The 27,765-nt window shown below is 36.4% G+C and overlaps 1 protein-coding gene across 5 annotated transcripts in view; it reads right to left on the bottom strand.

Annotated features, from left to right (window-relative positions):
* The window catches only part of TAX1BP1 (Tax1 binding protein 1), an 84,148-nt gene that overhangs the window by 9,502 nt on the left and 46,881 nt on the right, over positions 1-27,765 (bottom strand). For 3 of the 5 annotated variants that reach the window (XM_019958838.2, XM_019958837.2, XM_070787276.1), the window contains 7 exons: positions 27,249-27,395; positions 26,769-26,892; positions 25,403-25,506; positions 21,583-21,708; positions 16,461-16,532; positions 3,361-3,544; positions 2,870-3,018 (listed from right to left, as the gene is read on the bottom strand). In XM_019958838.2, coding sequence (XP_019814397.2) covers positions 2,870-3,018; positions 3,361-3,544; positions 16,461-16,532; positions 21,583-21,708; positions 25,403-25,506; positions 26,769-26,892; positions 27,249-27,395 — 906 coding nt within the window. The remainder of the gene's footprint in view (positions 1-2,869; positions 3,019-3,360; positions 3,545-16,460; positions 16,533-21,582; positions 21,709-25,402; positions 25,507-26,768; positions 26,893-27,248; positions 27,396-27,765) is intronic. The other 2 variants (XM_019958839.2, XM_019958840.2) reach the window with 2 other exon arrangements.

Here is a 27,765-nt window from a genome sequence, read left to right on the forward strand (position 1 = left end):
TGCAGAAAGCTAGAGCACCAAAGCAAATTCACAGAGGTACTATGGATTATTTTTAATTTTTTAATTGTCAGATACCATGTAAACAACTAGTTTAAGACAGCTCACAGTTTCAACATTAGACAGTGCTGTCTGTGTTCCTTTCGATGACATCTTATCCTTAAGATTTTGGCAGTTGCTAAGATATAAAGCAGGTGCCTGGTGAAAACCACTTTGAAATAGAAAATGAAAATGGCTTCAATTTGATTTCAAGGTTTGAGAAGTCATCAGGTGGTCAACAGCCATATAGATCCCATTTGGAACAGGTTATTTAAGAAAAATATGACTTTCTTTCATGTGTATTTTTTTTTAATGGTTAATTACTACACATTTGTTAGGAAATCATTAGTAGTTCTTTTGGCCTATGAGGTTCTATGAAAAAAAAATTTAATGAGATGCTGAAGGTGCCCATGAACTGAGAAAGTTTGGGAACCTCTGATTTAGATAGATTGATAGGTGGTAAAACCACAGCTTCCACAGTCCAACTAACGAGGCTGTAGTACACTTATCAGCTGTATGAGCTGAAGCAAGCCAGTTAGTATCTCTGTTTCCTCCATTTTCAAATAGAAATCGTAACAGTTCCTACCTCATAGGACAGCTATGGAGAGTTAAAATATTAAAACATTAGCTGTCAAAACTACAGAAACATCTGTAGCTATCACCATCATCATAATTACAGTGTTACAGTTACTGCTATTACAACTATTAGGTAAAGGGGAGTGAGTCATAAAAGGCTTTTTGATCTGATAGAAACAAATGTTTTTGGTGCAGAAGGGAGGGAATTATGGCAGTATGGGGGATATGGTGCAATATAACTATAGGGGCCTGTAAGTGTAGCTGCTTCAGCCCCAACTCAAAGGTGCTAGGTCCCATGGCTGTTACATACTTCCAAGGGCAAAGAACCAGAGAAAAGGAACAGGTCAACTCAAATCTGCTTTCTTTATTCTAACTAAAACGACTAAAATATTTCATGTGCAAGTGATTTTTGTTGTTGTAATGACAAGAATTTAAAAAAAAACAGGTCTGAATATAATGAAAATTAGTTTGTCTAATGTGAAAAATTTTCTGATAGCTAAATACAATTACCAAAATATGCCTATTAAGAGCCCTTCTATCTCATTATCAAATTTAAGCATGTCAGCAAACGAGCACAAGATTCTAACACTGTTTCTCATGGGTTTGCAGGAGGGCAAAGCACACAGATCAGAAAGAACATTCTGCTAATTAAACTGAAGCAGATGACTACAGTAGAGAAGGGCTTGTCACATGTAACATCTGTGCCAAGAATGATCAGATTAAATATGCAAAATGTGAAGTGAAGGTGTGAAAAAGCAGTAAGATAATACTCTAGACTTCAAATAGGCTACAAAAGTTCTGACAGTTTTCCTAATTATTCCCAGTAATGGACACAGGAGGCCAAAAGGCAGGAGAGAGAAATACATTTTTCTCCATTATGGGTATTGAGCTCTAGGGCTAAAATCATGCCTGTCTGAACACTGATCAGTTTCTGCAAAGGTTAATAGCAATTAAATGCAGCAAACTAGATTAAATGAGAAACAGGTCATGATACCACTGTACTTGCAAAGAGCACGATAAAGCATTTCTTTTAAATTCTTAATGCACAGAAAATCCAACAAGAGCTGCTATAAAAAAAAAAAAGGTCCATCTATTAAATGGTAAAGAAATCTCCTAAATGAAAAAAAGAATGTCATGCTACATAAACTGATTCAATTACCATCAGTCCATCAGTATTGTGCTGCCGAGATTAAATACAAATGATGTCTACAAGAGTGTTTCTCTAAAAAACTATGATACACACACTTCTTCCTCTTTCTAAGCTAAAGATAACAAAGAGTTCACCTTATAATTTAAAATGGGATATATTAGTTACGTGCAAAACTGAAAAGATGCACACCAGAGGATAATATTGTCATTAACACTTTGCTTCTTCCAATCTAGAACATCTATAATCAAAAGAATATAAATTACTCTGATAATTAAGATTAAACCATCTATGACTACAGTTAATAATGTATTATATATTTGAAAGTTGCTAAGAGAGCAGACCTTAAATCTTCTCATCACAAAGAAAAAAATTATAACTGTAGATGATGGACGTTAACTAGACTTATGTTATTTTGTAGTATACACAAATACCATTATGTTGCACACCTCAAACTAGTATGTTACAGGTCAACTGCAGCTCAACTTTTAAAAAAAATTTTAAGATGAAATTATGTTGGGGGCTTCCCTGGTAGCTCAGTGGTATAAAACCCACCGGCCAATGAAAGAGACACAGGTTTGATCCCTGATCCAGGAAGATCCCACATGCTGCAGAACAAACTACACCCACGCATCACAACTATTGAGCCTGTACTCTAGATCCCACAAAGCACGAGTACTGAGCCCAAGTGCTGCAGCTACTGAAGCCCACGTACCCTGGAGCCCGTTCTCTACAACAATAGAAGCCCCCACAATGAGAAGCCTGGGCACCACAACAAGAGAGCAGCACCTACGTGCCACTTTTTGAGAAAAGCCTTCACATCAACGAAGACCCAGCACAAAAATAAAATTATAAAAAATGATTCTTGGGAGAATGAAGATTTATAATGAACATCATTTTTAGAAAAAGATTAAACTATCTTATAACTACAATATTCTGAGATCATTCTCCAAATAAATCCTAAAATATCCTTCTGAAACTTATTCAAAAAGATGAAGCAAGCAAGCATGTATACACACAAGCACACATATTCTCTCTTCCCACACACACGTAACTCTCTGCACCGGACAAAAATAAGAGACGAGCTCAGAAAATGGAAATTCAATTTACTTTACTATCCTCAGGGTCTTCTAAACCATCAGGGCGGCTTAGGTTTCGAGCGGGCTGGCTGCAGACAACATTATCCTCCAGTCCCCAAGAGGGTACTCTCACAGGTGGCCTTTGGATTTCATCTGGGTAAAAAGCACCATCTGCTCCATCTGAAATAAAAATTTTGGAAAGGTAGGGTAAAAACTGGTCCTAGAATTAGAATCCCTGTCTATTGCAAGGATGAAAAGAATATAAAGAACCATTTTAGTGTATCCAAAAAATGTTTTTCTTTTTAACCCAAATGACCTTTAAACTATGTGTAATAAGCAAATAGACTCCTCATTCATGGTGTATCGCTTCTAGATGAAGCCAGTTAAAACTGCTTGTTATAAAACAAGATTTCTATTAGAGTTGATTATACCAACAGAACAGTTCTCTAATCCCACAGAGATACAAACAAAAAAAAAACACCTCCGTATTTGGCTAATGTCAACAAAAAACGTTTTAATAACCTCTTGTTTCTGGTGTTGCATAAGGATTACCATACTGCAGAACTGGTTGTGTATTTGACACTGCAGGAACATGACCACTTTTCTCTGAGCTTGTTTTGAGACACTGTGAGATCTGATGAGGACTTTGGGAATTCTGACCTTCCAATTTCCTTTCTGCTTGATTTTCTACACTTCTTTTATGTTCCTAAAATTAACAAAAAAGAAGGTGAAAAAGCAAAGCAACTGAGTATTTTATAACAAGAAAAGCTTAAACATTTAGCCAAAATATTACAATGATTTCCCTATTATATTTAAAGGATACAGTTGGAAATGCTGGTTCTCAACTTCTCATACATGTCCCTTCCACATTTAACAGAACTAGAAAGCAAGGCAAAGTCCAATATATATTTTCAAATTGTGCCAATTAAAGTAAGCTTTTCATTGAGCTGAGGGGAAATTATGAAATCTCTTATAATTTAGCTATTAGTAAAAATCATAAAGCAAAATCAACCCAGACTACTTCCCTAGTAAATTCTATCAAACATTTTAAAAAATATATTAATCCTATATTAATATAGGATTAAAAAACTCTTACCAAAACACTTTCTCAGCTTACTTTTATAAGGCCAGTATTATCCTGATATCCAAACCATTGACATTACAGAAAAACTGCAGACTGCAACTGCAGACCTTCATCAATACTAATGTAAAAATCCTCAACTTAAGAAATCAAATTCAATATTAAAAAATAATATATCATGACCAAGTGGATTTTATCACAAGAAAGCAAAATTAGTTTAACATACCAAAATCAATGCAATTCACCATGTTCACAGACTAAAGGAAAAACTGATCATTTCAATAAATTTACAAAGAAACATTTTACAAAACCCAACATGCACTTATGGTTTAAAAAAAATAAAGTGAAGTTAACAAAAACCAACAGTGAATCTTAATGGTAAAAAACTAAGTGATTCTATCTAAGATCAAATATTAAGGTAAGAAGGTCTGCTAACCATTTCTATGAAACATTATACTGGAGGTACTAAACAGTGTTAAGATTAAGGCAGACAGATTGGAAAGGAAGAAGTAAAACCATCTTTATTAACAGATGACATGATCATAGAAGTGGGAAAATCCTAAGGAATCTACCAGAACTAGGAGAATGAGTTAATTTAGCAAGGCTGCAGTATATAAGGTCAACATAAAAAAAAAAAAAACAACCAACTGTATTGTCAGCAACACACAACTGAAAAATGAAATTTTAAAAATTCTTTTTATTTTAAAAACCATTAATAGATAAAAATTAAATACTTAGGAATAAATTTATCAAAAGATGTACAAGGTCTATAAACTAAAGACCACAAACATTACTGAGAGATACAGAAGAGAGGCTCAACAAATGGAGAAATATATCACATTCATGGGCTGAAAAACCTATTTTTATACTATTAATTTCCCCTCAGATTGATTCACAGATTCAAAATTCCAGCAGGTTTTTGTATAAATTGACAAACTTGATTCTAAAATGTACATGGAAACACAGAAGTGCTGAAGAGCTCATTTTTAAAAAGCAGAAACTCAAAACTTACACAATCTGATTTCAAAACTTATTATAAAAGCTATAGTAATCAACTGAGTAATTTGGGCATAAGTATAAATAATAGATCAGGCATAGGCAAACTTTTTCCATAAAGAGTCTAATGGTAGATATTTCAGCTTCGTAGAACACAGTCTGTCACAGCTACACAAATCTATCTCTGCTGTTGTCACAGACAATTACCTAGAAGTGAATGGACATGGCCATGTGCTTTAATAAAACTTCATTTACAAAAACAGACCACAAGCCAAATTCAGATGTAGACTTTAGTATGTTGACCCTAATATAAATAAAACAGAAGAGATCCCAAAAATATATCCATACTCATTGCCAATTAATTTTCAAAGATGAAGATACAATTCAGTGGAGGAAAACACATTCTTTTAGACATCTGATGCTAAAAAAAAAAAAAAAAACCTGGCTATCTGCATATAAATAAAAAATTTTTGACTGTCATTCCATACACAGAATTTTAAATAAATCATAAATCTAAGAGCTGAAAATATAAATATACTAGATGAAAAAATAGGAGAAAAATCTTTGTAACTCTGGGTTAGGCAAAAATTCCATATAGGACAAATATAGCCTGAACCATTAAGAAAAATATTGCTGAACTGTACTACTTCAGAATTAGCAGCTTCTGCTCTTCAAAAGCTAGTTTCTTTTAAAAATGAAAAGATGAGCCACAAATTGGGATAAAGTATTTCCAAAATATCTAACAAAAGAAATTGGATTTGGAATATATTTTTTAAAACTCCAAACCAAAAACCAAAAAAGATAACCCAATTTAAAAAATTAGGTAAAAGATATGAACAGACATTTCACAAAAGAATATATATGAATGGCCTGAGGGCACAGGAAAAGATACTGAGCATCACCAGTTAGTCATCAAGGATTATTCAGGAAAAAAAAAAAAAAATTATCTTAAAAGATATATACAGCCCAATATTTATAGCAGCACTATTTAAAATAGCCAAGATATGCATGAAAATAACCTAAGGCTCATCAACAGATAACTGGATTAAGATGCTGTGTATGTGTATATGCAAGCACCTGATGAAATAAGTCAAAGATAAATACTATATGGTATCACTTATATACACATGAATCTAAAAAATATGCACAACTGTACATACAAAAAAGAAACAAACTCACAGATATAGAAAACTTGTGGTTACCAAAGGAAAAGGACAAATTAGGGGTACAAGATTACAGATGCAAGTTATTATATATAAAATAAACAACAAGGATTTACTGTGGGGCATAGGGGCATCCATTATCTTGTAATAACCTATAATGGAATATAATCTGCAAAAATACTGAATCGCTATGCTGTACACCAAAAACACAATAATGTACATCAACTATACTTCAATTTAAAGAAAAATTTTAAGGTTAACATTAAGAAATTTAATAATAATTTAAGAAAACCCTAGTACAGGAAATTCAACTATAACTGTAACAAGGCAACCCTACATAGCCAATAGGATGACTATAATTAAAAACTGACAATACCAAGGGCTAGTAACTGGAATGCTCACACACTGCAGTGGGAATGCAAAGTGGTACAGCCTCTTTGGAAAACAAACTTGTTTCTTAAAAACATACACATACCACACAAGCCAGCAATTCCCTTCCTAAGTATATACTCAAAAAAGGAAAAACGAAAACCATATCCACAGAAAAACTTGTAGGAGAATGTTCATAGCAGTCTTAGATCATAACCAAAACATGAGAAATAATTTGAACGTCTATCAGCTAGTAAAAGGATTAATGTCCATAATCAATGAGTGAATAAATTCTGTATGATCATATTTTTATGAAATGCTAGAAAAAGTAAAAGTGTAAAGTAAAAGAAAGCAGATCAGTGGTTGTCTGGAACTGGGGGTAGTTGGAGGAACTGAGTACATATGAGCACATATATGTGCAGCAATAAAACATTCTATAGTTTGAATGTAATGATAGTTACAGAACTATATATTTGCCAAAATTCATTGCATTGCACTTAAAATGGGTGAATTTTATCATATGTCAGTTGCACCTCAATAGAGCAGTTTAAAAAAATAAAATCAACCGAAAATATTAACAAAGGATGTGAGGATAAAAATTTTCATCTGTAAAGTAATATTTAGCTGGTTTTGCTGACTGTCAACCCTTGGGAGTACTTGAGATGAGACTCTGTTAAATTTTTACCTATAAAGTGACCTTAAAATAGGGTAAGTGGCCTTAAAATGAAGTAAGTCACTGACAGCAAAACTAGTTTGTGTGTTAGTTGCTCAGTCATGTCCAACTCTTTGTGAGCCCCGTGGACTATAGCCCACCAAGTTCCTCCAAATTCTCCAGGCAAGAATACTGGAGTGGACTGCCATTTCCTGCTCCCGGAGATCTTCCTGGAGCAGGGATCGAACCCAGGTCTTCTGCATTACAGGCAGATGCTTGACCATCTGAGTTACTAGGGTAGCCCTGAGAGCAAAATTGGTAAACATGAAAAATGCAAGTCAGTTTAGGCTTGAGAAGAGAAATGGAAATTAAAAGTTCTTCCTAAGCACGTGAAAGCCTCCTGATGAAAGAAAGCCTCCTGATGAAAGTAAAAGTGGAGAGTGAAAAAGTTGGCTTAAAGCTCAACATTCAGAAAACGAAGATTATGGCATCCGGTCCCATCACTTCATGGCAAACAGATGGGGGAAACAGTGGAAACAGTGTCAGACTATTTTTCTGGGCTCCAAAATCACTGCGGATGGTGACTGCAGCCATGAAATTAAAAGACACTTACTCCTTGGAAGGAAAGTTATGACCAACCTAGATATGCTTTTCATAGCATATTGAAAAGCAGAGACATTACTTTGCCAACAAAGGTTCGTCTAGTCAAGGCTATGGTTTTTCCTGTGGTCATGTATGGATGTGAGAGTTGGACTGTGAAGACGGCTGAGTGCCAAAGAATTGATGCTTTTGAACTGTGGTGTTGGAGAAGACTCTTGAGAGTCCCTTGGACTGCAAGGAGATCCAACCAGTCCATTCTAAAGGAGATCAGCCCTGGGATTTCTTTGGAAGGAATGATGCTGAAGCTGAAACTCCAATACTTTGGCCACCTCATGCGAAGAGTTGACTCATTGGAAAAGACTCTGATGCTGGGAGGGATTGGGGGCAGGAGGAGAAGGGGACAACAGAGGATGAAATGGCTGGATGGCATCACTGACTCGATGGACGTGAGTCTGGCTGAACTCCGGGAGTCAGTGATAGACAGGGAGGCCTGGCATGCTGCGATTCATGGGGTCGCAAAGAGTTGGACATGACTGAGCGACTGAACTGAACTGAACTGAAGCACGTGAAAAGAGTAAAGAAGGCATAAGAAATACAACATAATGCAGGACTGGTAAGTGAATGACTTACCTAGAACACAGGATTCATTTTAAAAGTAGAAGAAATATACCTAAAAACACAGCTCAAGGGCAATATGCCAGATCTGTCATACAGTTTAAGACCTACACCACTCACTACAATGGGCCTATCAGATCCTGAACAGCAACACCACCATGAAATAGTTCTTAGTAAGGTTAATCTAGCAAACTATAGCGAGCACACTTGAATACAAACAATTAGGGAGGCAGCATGACATGGTGGACTGGAATCAGACCAGAATTTGCTTGTCAGCTCCAGTACAAATAACCCTGAGGAACTTACCTTCTGCAGGCCTCAGAGGACCACTGAGAAATAAGGGGATTGTTTAAAACATAGCAGGCCCTCAATGGATGTTCCCTCATCTCCTGCCAATCAAAAACCCCATTCACACTGCTGTAGTGATTCAGGATGTGAAAGTGACAATGTGAACAGAGAAAAAGGGAGAGAGTAAATTTTAAAAATATTTCAAAGATGATTCAAGAAAAGAGGGGGGGAAAGGCATGAAAGCAACAAAAGAGTTAGACATGAGAAAATACTTCTATATAAGTACAAATCAATTTAAAGGACTATTTTTCTATAAGCAAACAATAAACTAGTTAAATGAAGTCAGGGTTTCATCAAAAGATTTATACATGCACTAACACAGTCAAGGAATATCATAGAGAATTTCAATCTAATAAAGAGTTTACTCTCGGCTCATACTCCACTCCTTTATGATCAAAGATGCAATAAATCCTCTGCAAATAATATAAGGGTAAGAACAGGAGTAATAAGCAGCTTTGATTCCTCATGGGGGAAAATGGAGGCAGGCTAAACAAAATATAGGAACATGGACAAAATTGTTCTGATTGGGCTGTTTGGCAAATCAGAAGACTGAACTGTTAACTTAGAGAAGAGTCTTAAATTTATATTCACAATGCACCCACTCCCCTCCAAACGATTTATGTTTAGAATTCAGGATATGCATGAACTTAGAAAAAAAAACTGCATCTTTTCACTAACTTCTAACTTAAATTTATCATTTTCTTCAATTATGAATGCAGGTAAAAAACACTGCAGCAGTTGCACTGTGCTGTGCACAAACTGTAGCCTTTGTCACCCACAAAAATCACAGATTTACTTGAGACAACTTCCATTAATCATTTATGCTGCTGCTGCTGCTAAGTCGCTTCAGTCGCATCTGACTCTGTGCGACCCCACAGATGGCAGCCCACCAGGCTCCACCATCCCTGAGATTCTCCAGGCAAGAACACTGGAGTAGGTTGCCATTTCCTTCTCCAATGCATGAAAGTGAAAAGTGAAAGTGAAGTCGCTCAGTTGTGTCTGACTCTTCACGACCCCATGGACTGAAGCCTAGGCTCCTCTGTCCATGGGATTTTCCAGGCAAGAGTACTGGAGTGGGGTGCCATTGCCTTCTCCGTTAATCATTTGTATCTATAATACAAATATTACTCTTCCAGTCTCAAAAAGGAAGCAGATCATCTGGTAATATGAAATGAAATTCAGAAAAATTGCTAGTCAGATACCTGATATTAAAGAACATTTTGAAACAGTTTTATTTTAAAGATATTTTTAATTTTTTCTCTGGTAATAGTCAATAAAATACTTTCCACCATCATTTTTATCATCCTTTGCCACTGTTCTTTCTGCTTTATTTCTTTTCCCTTTTCAAATTTCTAGTAAGGGGGTTATACAGAATATCTGAAACAGTATGAAAATGGTAAATAATAAGCAGTGGTTTTTGGAATGACCGAAGATATTTTAAGATATATTAAACTTCCAAATAAATTTAAATTGGTAGAGTTCCTAAGTAAGATATACGAAATTACTTCACACTATTAAAAGTTACTTTTAAAATATATTTTTTATGATACTAGAGAGCAAGCTACTCTAAAAAACAATGAATTTTTATTCACACGTATGTTCAATAACTATGTTATTGAGAAAGAGGAACCAGACATCAAATTGCTAACATTCACTGGATCATAGAGAAAGCCATGGAATTCCAAAAAGACATCTACCTCTGTTTCATCAACTATGCCAAAGCCCTTGACTGTGTAGACCATAATAAACCGTGGAAAGCTCTTAAAGACATGGGAATACCAAAGCATCTTACCTGTCTCCTGAGAAACCTGTATGCAGGTCAAGAAGCAACAGTTAGAACCCTGTATGGAACAACTGATTCATTCAAGGTTGAGAAAGGAGTACGACAGGGCTGTCTGCTGTTACCCTGTTTGTTTAATCCATACACTGAGAACATCATGAGAAATGCCAAGCCGGATGAGTTACAAGCTGGAATCAAGATAGGCAGGAGAAACATCAATAACCTCAGATACACAGATGATACCACTCTAGTGGCAGAAAGTGAAGAGAAACTGAAGAGCCTCTTGATGGGTGAAGGAGAAGAGTGAAAGAGTCGGCTTAAAGTCAAATATTAAAAAAACTAAGATCATGGCTGCTGCTGCTGCTAAGTCGCTTCAGTCGTGTCCGACTCTGTGTGACCCCACAGACAGCAGCCCACCAGGCTCCGCCATCCCTGGGATTCTCCAGGCAAGAACACTGGAGTGGGTTGCCATTTCTTTCTCCAATGCATGAAAGTGAAAAGTGAAGTTGCTCAGTCATGTCCAACTCTTCATGACCCTATAGACTGAAGCCCACCAGGCTCCTCCGTCCATGGGATTTTCCAGGCAAGAGTACTGGAGTAGGTTGCCATTGCCATCTCCAAGATCATGGCATCCAGCCCCATTACTTCATGGCAAACAGATGGGGAAAAGGGGGAAGCAGTGACAGATTTCCTCGTGCTCTCAAATCACTGTGGATGGTGACTGCAGCTGTGAAGTCAGAAGACGTTTGCTTCTTGGCAGGAAAGCTATGACAAACATAGATAGTGTGCTGAAAACCAGAGACATTACTCTGCCAGAAAGGTCCACATAGTCAAGGCCATGGTCTTCCCAGTGGTAACGTATGGTTGGGAGAGCTGGACCGTAAAGAAGGCAGAGCGCCAAAGAATTGATGCCTTCAAACCATGGTGCTGGAGAGGCCCCTGGACAGTAAGAAGATCAAACCAATCTTAAGGGAAATCAACCCTGAATACTAACTGGAAGGGCTAATGCTGAAGTTGAAGCCCTAGTATTTTGGTCATCTGATATGAACAGCTGACTCACTGGGAAAGTCCCTGATGCTGGGAAAGATGGAGGGCAGAAGAAGATGGCGATGGCTGGATGGCATTGCTAATGCAATGGACATGAACTTGGGCAAACTTTGGGAGATGGTGAGGGAAAGAGAGGTCTGGTGTGCTGCAGTCCATGGGGTCACAAAGTCTGACACAATTGGGTGACTGAACAACAACAATGTTCAATAAATATTTATTAAGTATCTAATATGTGGCAGGCACTGCTCTTCAGGCACTAGAGATTCAGGTACAACCAAAACATACAAAAATTCCTGCTCATGTGAAGTCTGTCTCTAGAGCAGGGAAGATGGACAGGAAACAAAATAAGTAAAATACACATTCTGTTAGATGATGATTCATCTTTTTTTTTTTCATTTTCTCACTCAACTAATGCTTAATGATCATTTGGTTTATCCCAGGCACTGTTTGGATTTAGGTTTCAGTGCTGAAGGAAAAGGATTTAATCCTAACCTTATAGAGGAGTAAGGGTTCTAAAAAAACACTGGGAAAAGACAAACATTAAGCAAGTTGCAGAAATAGCAAACAAAAATTCTTATAAATGCACTCTTTAAAAGTAATATAAAACTATAGTGTCACCAGCAGGAAAATTAAGAGTAACTCAAGAAGACAGGAAGTAGAAAGCAAACTGGCCTACTTCTAATTGCATTCCTGACACGGTAGGGTATTAACAGATAATAAAACTGCTGATGCCAGTACATTTCTTTTACCAAATGTTTTTATAAGCAAATGCTATAAATTATGTTTGACCCATTAACATTAATTTGTTTAGTCATTCAACAAATATTTAACTTCAAATTATCAAACACTATGAGTGAAAGTCACTCAGTCATGTCCAACTCTTTGCGACCCCATGGACTATACAGTCCATGGAATTCTCCAGGCCAGAATACTGGAGTAGAGACTACAAATACAATGGTGAATAAAACAGACATAATTCCTGTCTTCATGGATCTTATAATTAAGTGAAGGGAGTTTTAATTAAGAGAAATACGTACAGAAATAAGTATTAGTAAAAGTATAGTTCCCAGGTGTAAGTTTAATCAGATCAGATCAGATCATTCGCTCAGTCGTGTCCGACTCTTTGCGACCCCATGAATCGCAGCATGCCAGGCCTCCCTGTCCATCACCAACTCCCAGAGTTCACTCAGACTCACGTCCATCGAGTCAGTGATGCCATCCAGCCATCTCATCCTCTGTCGTCCCCTTCTCCTCCTGCCCCCAATCCCTCCCAGAATCAGAGTCTTTTCCAATGAGTGAACTCTTTGAATGAGGTGGTCAAAGTACTAGAGTTTCAGCTTTAGTATCATTCCCTCCAAAGAAATCCCTAATTGAGAATGAGAGGTTGAAGAAGGCCTCTGTGAAGAAGAGTCATTTAACCTGAGACTTTAAGCATTAGTCAAAGAGTAGTAGGAGTACTTAAATATTTAGAAGAAAATATTTAAAAATTTGGGGATATACTTGAAAAAAATACCACTGGGTTAAGACAGAAGGGAAATGATTGAACAGGTAAGATGGCCATAAAGTAATATCTGTTGATTGCTGGGTGAAAAATACAACAGAGTTCATTACATTATCCTCTTCTTATATATGTTTAAATTCTTCCGGGACATCCCTAGTTTAAAGTTCACTACCAAAGAATTGTAGGCAAGAATATTCTTGGCAAAGTACATGAACAAGGGCCCTGAAACAAGAAAGCAACTCATGAGTTTTAAGGCCTGAGTGACTATAACAGTTCTCAAAGTGCAGTCTCCAGACCAGCACCATCAGCAGCAACTTGTCAGAAATGCAAATCTCAAGCCCTATCCCTGACCTACAAATCAGAAACTCTGATTTGTAGAACCCAGAAAGTTGTGCTTTAACAAATCATACAGATGATTCTGATGCAAGCTTAAGACTCAGAACTACTACCGAGAGGAATTCTACAATAGAGAATCAAACAAACTGTGGCTTAAAATGGGTCTAGAGAGAGAGCCTAGTCATATAAAAGATTATAATCTATACTAAGAATTTTGGAGGGACCCCCTGGTAGTCCAGTGGTTAGGACTCCATGGTTTCACTGTCAAGGGTGTGGGTTCAATCGCTGGTCAGGGAACTAAGATCCTGCAAGCCACACAGCACAAAAAAGAATTTTGTCATTTATCTTAAATGCACAAGTACATGGGAGGCCCATAAGGGTCTTCAAGCAAGGAAAGTGTCAACTTTACATTTTTAAAGGTTACCTGCCTGTGGTTTGAATAATCTGTCAAACACAGAGCAGAGGGAAGAGGAATAAAAAAAGAGAGGACAGGAGTGACCTCACGGAAGATTGGAAAATGGCAGAGTACGAAGTATGGCCCTTATCGAACAACCCCCAAGGAACGAATCCCAGCAACAAGTGAGCTCAGAAGTAGGTCTTTACTGAGGTGACAGAGCCCCATCTAACCGGCTGATTGCAGTCTTGCAAGATTATTTAAACTGCAGCATAATTAATAAGTCACTATATATTATTTTCTGTGATTTGAGCCATTTGTTACTCAGCAAAATGTACAGATGGTTATAACCATTCAGCACTTTCACTATCATATATGAAACTACAAAACTATAAAATATATTCTATATGTAAATATATAATTTTGTGTTATATTTTTATATATGAAACATATTTCATATATGTAAAATGTATAAAAATAAAGTATCTTATCTGCTTCTCTCCAACATTAGCTAGTAACTCCAAGCACAAAATACACTTAGGAGTTGGGTTTCTTACCAAAAATTACTTAAGTAAATTCATATTTCACAAAGTGGTCTTCAGCATTTGAAATACATATTTTGTCAACTTCCTGTCAAATCTAATTAGGTCATCATTGCTTTAACTTTGAAATACACTTGACCAAAACTCATACCCGAAATAAAAAATTGTTTTCTTACTCTTCATTTGTGCTCCTATTGTTTTATTAGCTTCAATCCACCATTTAGGGCTTCCCAGGTGGCACTAGTGGTAAAGAATCCACCTGCCAATGTAGGAGACACAAGAGACATGGGTTCACTCCCTAGGTAGGGAAGATCCCCTGGAATATGAAACCTAACTCCAGTATTCTTGCCTGGAAAACATAGACAGAGGAGCCTGGAGGGCTACAGTTTAAGGGTCTGCAGAGAGTTGGACATGACTGAGCAACTAAGCACACAGAGCGCAACCCATTGTTCATTTGCAGAAATCTTTTTAACCCACCTGTCATTTTATATTACCATGTACTGAGGGTAGGGAGGAGGATGAGAGGGTGAGGGAGAGAGAACTAAAGCGAATAACAATCAAACACAATATACTGACAACCCAGGGATGGGGTGGGGAGGGAAGAATTGCAAGCAATCTTGAATTGAATTCTACTCTTAACAGGTTTCCTTGTCTTAATGGATATAGCTCTAGCAGTTTTGAAACTGTTTTATGTGAGATGCTGGAACTACCAAATAGATTAAATGTGCTGACTCCGTTGGGCACAGGATTCTCACTGAAGACAAGGTGTATAAATAGGAATTAAGGAAGACAATGAGGATTTCCCTGGCCATCTAGTGGTTAGGATTTTACCATTCCACTGCCAGGGCCTGGGTTTGATCCCTGATTGGGAAACTAAGATCCTGCAAGCCAGATGGCATGGCAAAACAAGAACAACAACACAACCAACATCCTCATCCTGATAATCACTCTGTAGCTAGATGAAATTACTGCAATAACTTCTATTAAAAATGCCTTAAAAAAAAAAAAGCAGGAAGAACTAGTTGAATTGGACTAGAATTCACAATATCTAAAATACAAACCTTTCTCAGCTCTGGCACTGAAAGGATCCAGAAGCAATGGGCACCAGGAATAATGAAGATACACAGGGCCTGAATTCTGTGTTCTAAACAGCATTTCCCAATAATAAGCAACCAGAACTCCTTGGAGAAGTTAATTTCAGATTCTTTCTTATAAAACATGGCCAACTCCAAAGATGAGTGGTGAAATAAACATATGAGAATATCTTGCAATGCTAGAAAAAAATTAAGTGCTCAAAAAACCAACACCATCCTTTTGATATTGGGGCATACCAGGGACCAGTTTGAAAGTGTTCCCACTGACCAAATCTGGTACTACGTGAACAGCAAAAAATTCTTATCACACTACTAAAAGGAGCTCATATTGATGAGTACCAATTAGGAAAACGATATCTAGTAATATCAGATTAGATGAACACACAGGTGAATATAAATACCCAAATATAAACTTAAAATACAATTGGCCCTCCGAATCAGCCAATGCAGAATGCATGGATACTCAGGGCCAGTGGTACTACACCATTTCACATAAGAGACTTCAGCATCCTTGGATTCTGGCATCCTGAGAGGGGGCTCCAGAAACCAACCCCAAAGACACAGAGCAAAGATTGTACATACATAACTACATACATACATACATAAATGCATACTGTAACATAAAAAATATTTTTGGTCTTGTCCCCAATTCCTGGCACTGACCTCCTAAAACTTGTGGAATTTTCTCAGTGATAGGAGTGTCTTTTATCATTCATAACATGACCCTTTAGACCCTACTGTGAGAAATGTTGCATTACAGTACATTTTATATTATAAACGTATGCACTGTCTGAAGGTCAGGTTATGCTAGAAATCATTAAACAGCTCCTAAAATGTTTCCTATTACAAAAGAAAACCAAAATTCGTTAAATCCAAACTATGTAACAGAAGTCAAACTAAGTTTCGACACTTAAGCATTTTTCTATCAAAATATTTTTAAAATATTATAAAACTAAAAAGCATTTTCTACCTGTTTGTCTTTTCTTCATTTAACTTAAAAAGAAAAAATTACCCTCATATAACTGTAAACTGTTATGTCCCTTCAAAAAGCTGTATTATCACATTCAGTGTCGTATGAAATTTTTCAAGGACATTATTCAGTACCTTCTCCCTGGAGAGGTTTTCCCAATATGAAGTTAGACCACTTATCTCTTTTTCTTTCTCTGCCAACTGAAGCTGAGGACAGAAAGAAATGATCATTATTATTTTTCATCATCTACCCTCTCTTTACCCTTCAAGAGCTGGATCTTATTCTTTGATATCTCTGAACTTGTCACTACTGTTTTTCTGATGTGTTTCAAGATTACTTTATTATTCTTATTTTGCCACTCTGCAGTATGCAGGAACCTGGATCCTTGATGAGGGACTGAACCTGCACGTCCTGCAGTGGTAATGCAGAGTCCTAGCCACTAGACTGTCAGGGAAGTCCCTGAATTACTTGTCGTTTTTTATGAATGTGCCTCACTCTTAAAACTTCTCTCCTGGCTTTCATGAAATGGTACCAACACTGTCATTCTCTAATGCTCTTTTTTAAAGTACACTTCTTCACAATTACAAGTATTCTGCAGTTTCTTCTTTGGTTTCTTCTCTCTGAATTTTCAGAAAACTCGCTTTCTTCTATGCCTTCAACTATCATGGTCATATGACTAAATCACAAATATTAACTTATGTGCCACATGCGTTCTTTCCTAAGGTTCAGAGCTTTCCTTGATAAATTCAATGGATGATGATTGGGGAAGGTACCCAAAAGAGGTGGTCCTTTATCAACTCATTCTAAGCATATCTATACCTAATTTTCTTACCTTCAAAAATTCTTCCCACCTGTAAATCCTCTCCATGCTAGCAAATTATTTTCATTAAGACCCACTCTGGTTGGGTCTCTTTTTCTCCTAGAAAATATTTAACAGCAAATAGCACCCACATTCCAAACAGTTAAAATCTGGATTCAACCTATCTTTCACAGTGATCTGCTCCATCACAGATATTACAGATATTAAAGACCTATTACTATTACTCAAGACTGTTACAGCTCCCAGATTATGCTCTCTACTTCTGACCTCCAAACCTGAATTAATTCTTTTCCATCTGTTAGAAAGATGCTCCTTTCTTTCGCCATTTGTTTATTATCCTCCCTTCCTGTATGGTCTTTGACAGGTTTTTGTTGTTGTTGTTCAGTCAACTGTGTCCAACTCTTTGCAACCCCATGGACTGCAGTATACCAGGCTTCCCTATCCTTCACCATCTCCTGGAGTTTGCTCAAACTCATGTCCATTGAGTCGGTTATGCCATCCAACCATCTGATCCTCTGTCACCCCTTCTCCTCCTGCCTTCAATCCTTCCCAGCATCAGGGTCTTTTCAAATGAGTTGGTTCTTCGCATCAGGTGACCAAAGTATTGAAGCTTCAGCATAAGTCCTTCCAATGAATATTCAGGGTTGATTCCCTTTAGGATTGATTTGTTTGATGTCCAAAGGACTCTCAAGAGGCTTCTCCAACACCACAGTTTGAAACCATCAATTCTTCAGCACTCAGCTTTCTTTATGGTCCAATTCTCACATCCTTACATGACTACTGGGAAAACCATAGCTTTGACTAGATGGACCTTTGTCAGCAAAATGATGTTTCCGCTTTTTAATAGTCTAAGTTTGTCATAGCTTTTCTTCCAAGGAGCAAGCATCTTTTATTTTCATAGCTTCAGTCACTGTCTGCAATGATTTTGGAGTCCAAGAAAATAAAATCTGTTACTGTTGCCACTGTTTCCCCATCTGTTTGCCATGAAGTGATGGGACCGGATGCCATGACCCTAGTTTTTTGAATGTTGGTTTTAAGCCAGCTTTCACTCTCCTTTTTAACCTTCATTAAGAGGCCTTTTAGTTCCTTCTCACTTTCTGTCAATAGGGAGGTGTCATCTGCATATCTGAGGTTACTGATATTTCTCTTGGAAATCTTGATTTCAGCTTGAGCTTCACCCAGTCTGGCATTTCCCTTGATGTACTCTGCACAGAAGTTAAATAAGCAGGGTAGCAATGTATAGCCTTGAAGTACTCCTTAACAATTTTGAACCAATCTGTTGTTTCATGTCTGGTTTTGTTGCTTCTTGATTTGCATATAGGTTTCTCAGCAGTCAGATAAGATGGTCTGGTATTCCCATCTCTTCAAGAATTTCCCACAGTTTGTTGTGATCCACACAAAGGCTTTAGCGTAGTCAGTGAAGCAGATATTTTTCTGGAATTTCCTTGCTTTCTCCATGATCCAACGAATTTTGGCAATTTGATCTCTGGTTCTTCTGTCTTTTCTAAATCCAGCCTGCATATCTGGAAGTTCTCCATTCACTTACTGTTGAAGCCTACTTTGAAGGACTTTGAGCATTACCTTGATAGCATGTGAAATGAGTACATTTGCACAGTAGTTTGAACATTCTTTGGCATTGCCCTTCTTTGGGACTGGAATGAAAGCTGACCTTTTCCAGTCCTGTGGCCACTGTTGAGTTTTCCAAATTTGGTGGCATAATGAGTGCAGCACTTTAACAACATCATCTTTTAGGATTTGAAATACCTCAGCTGGAATTCCATCACCTCCACTAGCTTTGTCCATAGTAATGCTTCCTAAGGCCCACTTGACTTCACACTCCAGGATGTCTGGCTCTAGGTAAGACCACACCATCATGGTTACCTGGGCCATTAAAACCTTTTTTGTACAGTTCATCTGTGTATTCACAGGTCTAGTTTCTCCATAATGTCTAACTCCTAAATATTCCATTGGAAACAGCCCTAACATACTTAGACTTGTAGTTTATGTAGAACTTCATCACACTTTACCCTGGCTCATGGATGTTTGTGTCTAAACAGCACAAAATAATAGGCAGGGCACTAAACAAAAAAAAATCAAGCGCCTTTACCAGTTGTACAGCCATGAATATGGCGTTTTATCTGAACATTGATTTTTATCATTAATTTATTATTCATAAAATAAAAATATTATTTAGCTTCCCATGGGTTTGAAAGGTGATTACCTAGGTCATGAATGTGAAAGAATCGTATCACTATTTCACGTCTAGCAACTCCTACTAGATTATAAACTCTATAAGCATAGCATTGTGTCATTTTTATATGATCACCCACATAATGCAGAGTACATCATGCGAAATACCAGGCTGGATGAAGCACAAGCTGGAATCAAGATTGCCGGGAGAAATATCAGTAACCTCAGATAGGCAGATGATACCTCTCTGTCGGCAGAAAGTGAAGAGGAACTAAAGAGCCTCTTGATGAAGGTGAAAGAGAAGAGTGAAAAAGCTGGCTTAAAACTCAACATTCAAAACATTAAGCTCATGGCATCTGGCCACATTACTTCATGGCAAATAGATGGGGAAACAATGGAAACAGTGACTATTTTCTTAGGCTCCAAAATCACTGCAGGTGGTGACTGCAGCCATTAAATTAAAAAGACGCTTGCTCTTTGGAAGAAAAGCTATGACAAACCTAAATAGCCTATGAAAAAGCAGAGACATTACTTAGCCAACAAAGATCCATATAGTCAAAGCTATGGTTTTTCCAGTAGTCATGTTTGGATGTGAGAGTTGGACCATAAACAAAGCTGAGTGCTGAAGAATTGATGCTTTTGAACTGTGGTGTTGGAGAAGACTCTTGAGAGTCCCTTGGACTGCAGGAGATCAAACCAGTCAATCCTAAAGGAAATCAGTCCTGAATATTCATTGGAAGGACTGATGATGAAGCTGAAACTCCAATACTTTGGCCACATGATGCGAAGAGCTGACTCATTTGAAAAGACCCTGATGCTGGGAAAAATTGAAGGCAGGAGACGAGGACAACAGAGGATTAGATGGTTGGATGGCATCACTCAATGGACATGAGTTTGAGCAAACTCCAGGAGATGGTGAAGGATAGGGAAGCCTGGTGTACTGCAGTCCATGGGGTTGCAAAGAGTCAGACATGACTGATCAACTGAACAAGACCAAACACATAACAACTAACACAGTGCTTTATATATAACAGGTTTTGATAAATATTTATTAAATCATTTTCCCAATCTGCAAAAATATTTTGTTCTGTATAAATTCAGTATTCACACTTTTTAACAATAAGGGAAGTTGCCAGGCAATAAAAACAATACCCACGGGGATCCCAAATACAGTAACAACCTTATGAAAGAAGTTTCAAATTTTCATTCTGATAGCAGATGAAGATAAAAAAGTACCAGCAGTATACCTATGGCTGATTCATGCTGATGGACAGCAGAAACCAACACAATACTGTATAAAGCAATTACCCTTCAATTAAAAATAAATAAATTTAAAAAACAGAAACTGACCACCATTAAAATTACCTTAGCCTATAATGTACCACCTCAAACAAAGTAACTTTTGGTCTTTAAGAGTGCTGTATTTAAAAATTAGATTACAGGTACAATTAGCTATGACAGAGCAAATTTAAATCACGTAGAACTTCTAGGCCTTTAATCATACACCCACAAAATGCAAAGTATACACACATGCACAGGCCTTAAAATATAAGATTATACTTTATTTAGAGGGAAAATATTTTTCTACTTAATTAATTAGACAGCCTACTGATTTTTTTCCCAACATTTTTACAAACATCATTTACCAATCAGTCTTGTTTGTTGCCTAATGTTACCTCAGCAAAAATAGTCTTCTTAATTAAGACTGTATTGCTTGGGCTTCCCTAATGGCTCAGACAGTAAAGAATCTGCCTGCATAATTATTAATGATCAGAAGTAACATATTTTGGTTAAAAATTTTCAAACCTTTACATAAATTTTTAAGATTACTGATCATATCTTATTATACTCCCAGAAAAACACCAAAGCTCTAGAATAATTTCACACACCATTTTAAGTGAACAAGGATTATGACATAATCACTTTTCATCTTAAAATCTAAGCATGATTTAGAGATACAATTTTAATAGCCATGTTGCTAGTGTTAAATTGCTTCAGTCATGTCCATATGAATACACAAAATGAAAGCCACAAGCACAATGCATATGGGTAACCACTTTCTCAGTTCACAGTTAATGAACTATATTCAACATAACTACATAGTACATATTTATCTATATTATGAAAATGCTATTTCAGTTACCCATGTTAAAACTTTAGACTGACTAAATTATAGACAGCACTTTTCAGAAGTATCACTTTTCACAAGTAACAGAAGTATCAAGTTATATAAATATTAAGCTTACTTTGTAATTGTCCACTACTTCAGCTAGTTCTAGTTTTATGTTTTCAGCAATTTTCACTTGTTCTTTCCATTTCAGCTCCATTTTTGCAAGTTCATCAGCATATTTATTGCATTTTGTTTTCTCATCCTAAATGAAATTAGTGTAATTACCAAAAGATTTTAAATCCATATACAGCCAATATCTATACAAACATATTTAGGCTGAATGTTTACTATAACACTATAGTAAAGGTATAAAAATTGAAATAACCAAAATGTCTGTCAGTATAAGACTGGATAAATCATTTTATATTCATACAATGGAACAGAATGTATTTACTGAAAAAGAACAAATGGATATACAAATTACAAGGAAAAATAACAAGATATGTTAATTGAAAAGATCAAGTTCCAAAACAGAATATACAGTATAATTCCATTTTTGCTTCAAAAGTTGTTTAACAGTTTTATATGATATCTATGTAGAAAAAGATAAACAAAAACATAATTTTTTTGGTTGCATTGCACAGCTTGTGGGAACAATCTTAGTTCCCCGACCAGGGATTGAAACGTGGCCCTCAGTAGTAAAAGGTCAGAGTCCTATGGACTGCCAGGGAATTCAATAAACCAAACTATTAATAGCTCTTATTTCTGGGGATCAGGATCATAATGGTATTTTTTTCACCATCGTTATTCTTTATTTCCATAATGCCTAAGATATCACAATAAACATAGATTACTTTTGCAAAGGAGGTAAAGCAAGCATGTATGCATGCTAAGTTGCTTCAATTGTGCCCTACGCCTTGTGACCCTTTGGACTGTAGCCCACCGGGCTCCTCTGTCCATAGGATTCCCTAGGCAAGAATATTGGAGTAGGTTACCATGCCCTCCTCCAGGCAATCTTGCCAACCCAGGTACTGAACCTGCATTTCTTATGTCTCCTGTACTGGCAGGTGGGCTCTTTACCACTAGTGCAACCTGGGAAGCCCAGAAGGTAATAAAAATCACATATTTATAATGCCACTGTTTTCAGATATTAATTGGGGTTTCCTGACCAAGACAATCCCTAGGTAGATTTCTTAAACACCGCTCTTCTCTACAACTTAGAATGTTAAAGGAAAAGAGTTTTAAAACAAGATGAAAAGGTAACTTGGCCAATTTCATTTTGAGTGTTTTGTGTAAGGAAAAAAAAGTTTAATATGCCTTATGCTAAAAATTCCCTAGTGGTCCAGTGGCTGGGGCTCTGTGCTTCCACTGCAAGGGACATGGTTCACTCCCTGGTAAGGGAACTAAGATCCCACAAGCCTCACAGCACAGTCAATTAAAAAAATTTTTTAATTAAAAAAGAAAGAAATATGCTTTATGCTTTGAGCAATTCAATAGAGAAAAAGTCTTTTCAACAAATAATGCTGGATCAACTGAATATTCTTACTATATGTACCACAACTCACCATTCACAAATAACAGGCTTAAAAGACTCTAAGACTACAAAACTTAACAGAAGACAAGAAAAAAATCATTACAAGTTCAGTTAGTAAATTTTTTCTTAGAAAATAAGAACAATACATAAAGAATAAATTAAGAATCTATACTTCAGCAAAACTAAAACTTTTTCTAAAAACACCACTGTGTGTGTGTTAGTTGCTTAGTCGTGTCCAACTCTTTGCAACCCCATAGACGGCAGCCCACTAGGCTCCCCCGTCCCTGGGATTCTCCAGGCAAGAACACTAGAGTTGTTTGCCACTTCCTTCTCCAAAAGGAACTACAGAAAGTGAAAGAAGTCGCTCAGTCATGTCCGACTCTTTGCGACCCCATGGACTGTAGCCTACCAGGCTCCTCCATCCATGGAATTTTCCAGGCAAGAGTACTGGAGTGGGTTACCATTTCCTTCTCCAAAAACACCATTAAGGAAATAAAAAGGCAAGCCACAGACTGGGATAAAATCACACATATCAAAGGATTTGTATCTGGAATAAAGAACACAACTCAATAATAAGATGAAAACAATTTTTTAAATGGCAAAAAAATGAACTCTCATAATAAAAAGGAATCAACTACCAATAATAGGCAACTATATAAATAAGTCTCAAAATAACTGTGATGAAAGGGGGCAGGAAAAGAAGAACGTACATATGATTCCATTTATAGAAACTGTACAAAAGGTAGGCTAATCTACAGTGGCAGAAAGCAAGCCAATGGATTCCCAGGAAAGGGGAAAGAGGGAGCAATGAGTTGCAAAAGGGTACAAAAAAGATTTGAAGGTAGTGGAAATGTTCATTAGCATGACACTGTGATAGCTCCACAACTATAAATATAGCAAAACTAAACAAACTGCAAACTTTAAATATGTGCAGTTTACTGAATTTCAATTGTACTACAACACACAAGTTTTGAGGTTTTTTAAAATATTCATCCAAAATTTACTGAAAAATAGTTTAGTCCCTTATAAACAACTATTTTGACCTCAAGGGTAATCAATCCTCTACAAAAGGATCTTCTGAAGCAACAAAAATGCTCAGCTTAAAGTCTTATTAAGGATTACATTAAACTATTATTAAGATTATAACATAAAATATTTTACATTAATTACTGTAGTGTGTTAAGTCATTTCAGTCCTGTCTGACTCTTTGTGACCCTATGGACTATAGCCCACCAGGCTCCTCTGTCCATGGGATTCTCCAGGCAAGAATACTGGAGTGGGTCGCCAAGTCCTCCCCTTCAGATCTTCCTGACCCATGGACCGAACCGTCTCTCTTATATCTCCTGCATTGGTAGGTGGGTTCTTTACTACTACCTGGGAAGCCCAATTACTATAGTAACGTTGGGCTAATATGTGAACTTCATTCCACGGCTCTAAAAATTACCCCTTGCCTCTCCACATGTACAGAGAAACAAACACAGAAAAAAATATTTAACTGAACAAACGAAAACCACATACTACACAAAACACCTTTTCCTCCCTTCCCCAAATCAGATACAAATGAAAAGCATTTTCCCTTTGTCCTTTATATACTCCAGAGTGAATGCTACTAGGACAATTGCAAAATTTAAATGTTTTATTATTACAGTTTAATAGAATCAAAATAAATAATAGTAAAGGCAACCATTCACTTGGTTAACATTCCCTTTTCCCACTTTACAAATCTATTCATTTTAGGATGTGGTGAAAGTCTTTGCTATTATTACAGTATATATAGAAAAAAAGAGTACTTTCCTTTTACGCAGTTCAGAGATTTTTCATATATCCTTAGAAGACAGACAACATCCAACATCAATTAATCCCTTGCCCATTATCAAGAGAAGGATATTAGGGGAACAGAAAACAATCACGATTTCCCCACCCACCCCTACAATTTAACATTTGCAGGATCTTAGTACCTCAACCGCAGATCGAACCCACGCCCACAGCAGTGAAAGCACCAAGACCTAATCCACTGGACACCATGGAATTCCCTAGATCATGATTTTACACACATGCCTACATGAATAGGTACACAGAACACCCCCCACTTCAAAAGTGAAACTAAACATCAGGATACAAGGGTAAAGAAACTCTGAGGGCTTCCCTGGCGGCTCAGTGGTAAAGAATCCCCCTGCAAATGCAGGAGACACCAGTTTGATCCCTGGTGCAGGAAGCTCTCAGAACAACTAAGCCCATGCGCTGCAACTGCAGAGCTTATGTCCTGCAACTACTGGAGCCCGTGTGTCCTAGAGCCACCTCCCGCAACCCCCCTTAAAAAAACAAGACAAAGAAACAAACTCTGGGGTACCCAATCAAAACAACAAAGATAAGCTAAGCCATTACATTTGATAAATCTCTTCCTTACAAGGAATTAGTTTACCTGCAAGAGTTGTTTACATTTATTATATTTTTCTGTTTTGTCAGCAATTTCTTTGGTCATTTCAGAGACTTGTCCCTTAGTTAGATTGTCAAAATCTGTCTCAGCTGTAACAAGGCAGAAAATGAGATTACTAAAAATTACTTTGCTCCGTATATTAGCTTTCTGACTTGAAGGTCAGTATACTGTGAAATAAATGGAATCCTAAAGGAGAGAAACATTTATTTTAAAACATTTATTCAAAACCATCTATTCATACACTAAGTAAACAAAGAAGGAACAATATAAACATTAGATGAGAATCTCACTATAGTTTGGCTAGAATCAAGTTCACATTCAATAAAGAAAAAAAACTGCTAGCTAAAAATATTCTAAAATGCCACAAAAATTGTTCTTTATATATTTATTATATAAGATATATAGGAAAGCCACATTCTTTGAGAAAAGATTTTAAGCCATTTTTCTAATCCTTCATACTATTCAGTAAGTCTTAAGTCAATATAACACCTTTCTTGGTACTTCTATTAATACCGTATAGAAATGAAAGGCAGGATCCTATTTCCACAGCAGCTGAATCTAAACATTTAATAGTATACAAAACTTACATTTATTAAGTCTAAAACATCAAGTGCCCCAAACATTACACAATTAAATATACTTTAATATACTCCAGCATTTATTTTTGTTATTGTGTCATCTTTAACATAAGGTGAAAAAAAGACACTAGGAAAAGTGAAAACCTCGAGTTAATTTAAATTTTCATGTGTTCATGTACTCATTATGTCTCTCTAATCCGTTCTAAAAGTTAATAAGCTAATAAAAATTTTAACTTATCCACCAACAGGTGTACTAACAAGGAAAGTACTCTAATGACCTGAAGCAGCCAAAACAAAACAAAAACAAGGCAAGAAAGAAATGTGAATAGAACTAAAGGGATTTTTAAGTTTCCCTCCACAGAACTATACAATTAAAGTGCCATAAATGGTTCAAAAGTCCACACATTTAGGGAAATATTAATTAAAAATTATTTTTTTAATTTGCTATTTTAGCTAGCTAAAACTAAAATTTCAATTCTTAGCTCTTTTCCTACAGACTAAATACTATAAGCATTTGCACTTAAAAACACCAGCTCATCTAATTAACACTTGAGAACGTGCTCACAAAGATAAACATGAGTTTACATTCATATTTTGTATATTTATCCACATGGATGACTTTTAGACCTTACTTTCCCTTTGCCTCAATCCCTGACTTACAAGAATTTTTTACAAGCTCCCTAAAATTCTTACCCATGAAAGAGGCAGTATAAACAAGCATAAATATTTTTCAAGGCAGAACACTTTATACAAAAAGTCTAAAAGATTTCTACCTGTAGAAGGCAGTGGCTTTACATCTACAGTAGAGGCAGTCGCAGCTGGGTCTGTGTTTATTGAGGCATCATTCACTTTCTGCTGACTCCCAATTTTCTTTGTGAAGACACTATTGCTATTAGCCTATTCAAAATTGTTAACAATCAACTGTTAAATGAGTTGCACATCTATCCTTCCCCTTAAGTAACTATGTATCTTATAAATAAATCCTGGAAGTCCATAAAGCTATTGCTGTCTTAAGGGTTAAAGTCTAAAAGTTACACACATCCCTTTACTGACTAAATGTTACAAGAGAACATTTTATTTCTCCAACAAATAAAAATTACCAATTTTTAAAAAAATGTATCACAACAACACTGGGCCAATAATGTGACATAAAGCAGAGAGAAATTATATTCAAAAGGTACAATATTATAAGTCTGATTTTCAAACAAAAATAATGATGAAGGAATTATTTTACTATGATGAATTACACTTACCGATTGATCTGAAAGTTTATTTATTTGTTTTTGGAGCCTTTGGCATTCCTTGAATTTTTCTTTATAATGATCTGCTGCCATCTGAAGACGAAGTTTCAGATCCTCAACTTCTCTTCTCAGTTCATGTTCCAGTGTATCAGTCTTTTCCTAGGAAACAAACTTTTTCTCTAAGAGAAACATAAAAATCTCATATCTCACAATGTGGTAGTAAATCCAACTTCATTTTCCCTTTTTTTGCTCTTGACAATTAATGTTATTTGTTTTGGAGTTTTGGCTACAGAGTCACATTAGCTCTCCTAATAATTTCAGCTTTATATTCCAAGGACTAAGGTTTACTAAAGAAAAAACTAGAAAAGAATCATCTACATCCTGAGAAGTAAGCATTACTATGTTAAATAACCACAGTATCATTTTATGCTGCAAGTAAATAAGAAATTCTAAGCAAAACAATATATACCTGTTATCAAAGCAGTTTTTACTAACCATTAGGAATTTGCTTACAGAAAATTTTCTAAAA

This window comes from Bos indicus, chromosome 4 (assembly GCF_029378745.1).
Source record: "Bos indicus isolate NIAB-ARS_2022 breed Sahiwal x Tharparkar chromosome 4, NIAB-ARS_B.indTharparkar_mat_pri_1.0, whole genome shotgun sequence".
Lineage (NCBI taxonomy): Eukaryota > Metazoa > Chordata > Mammalia > Artiodactyla > Bovidae > Bos > Bos indicus.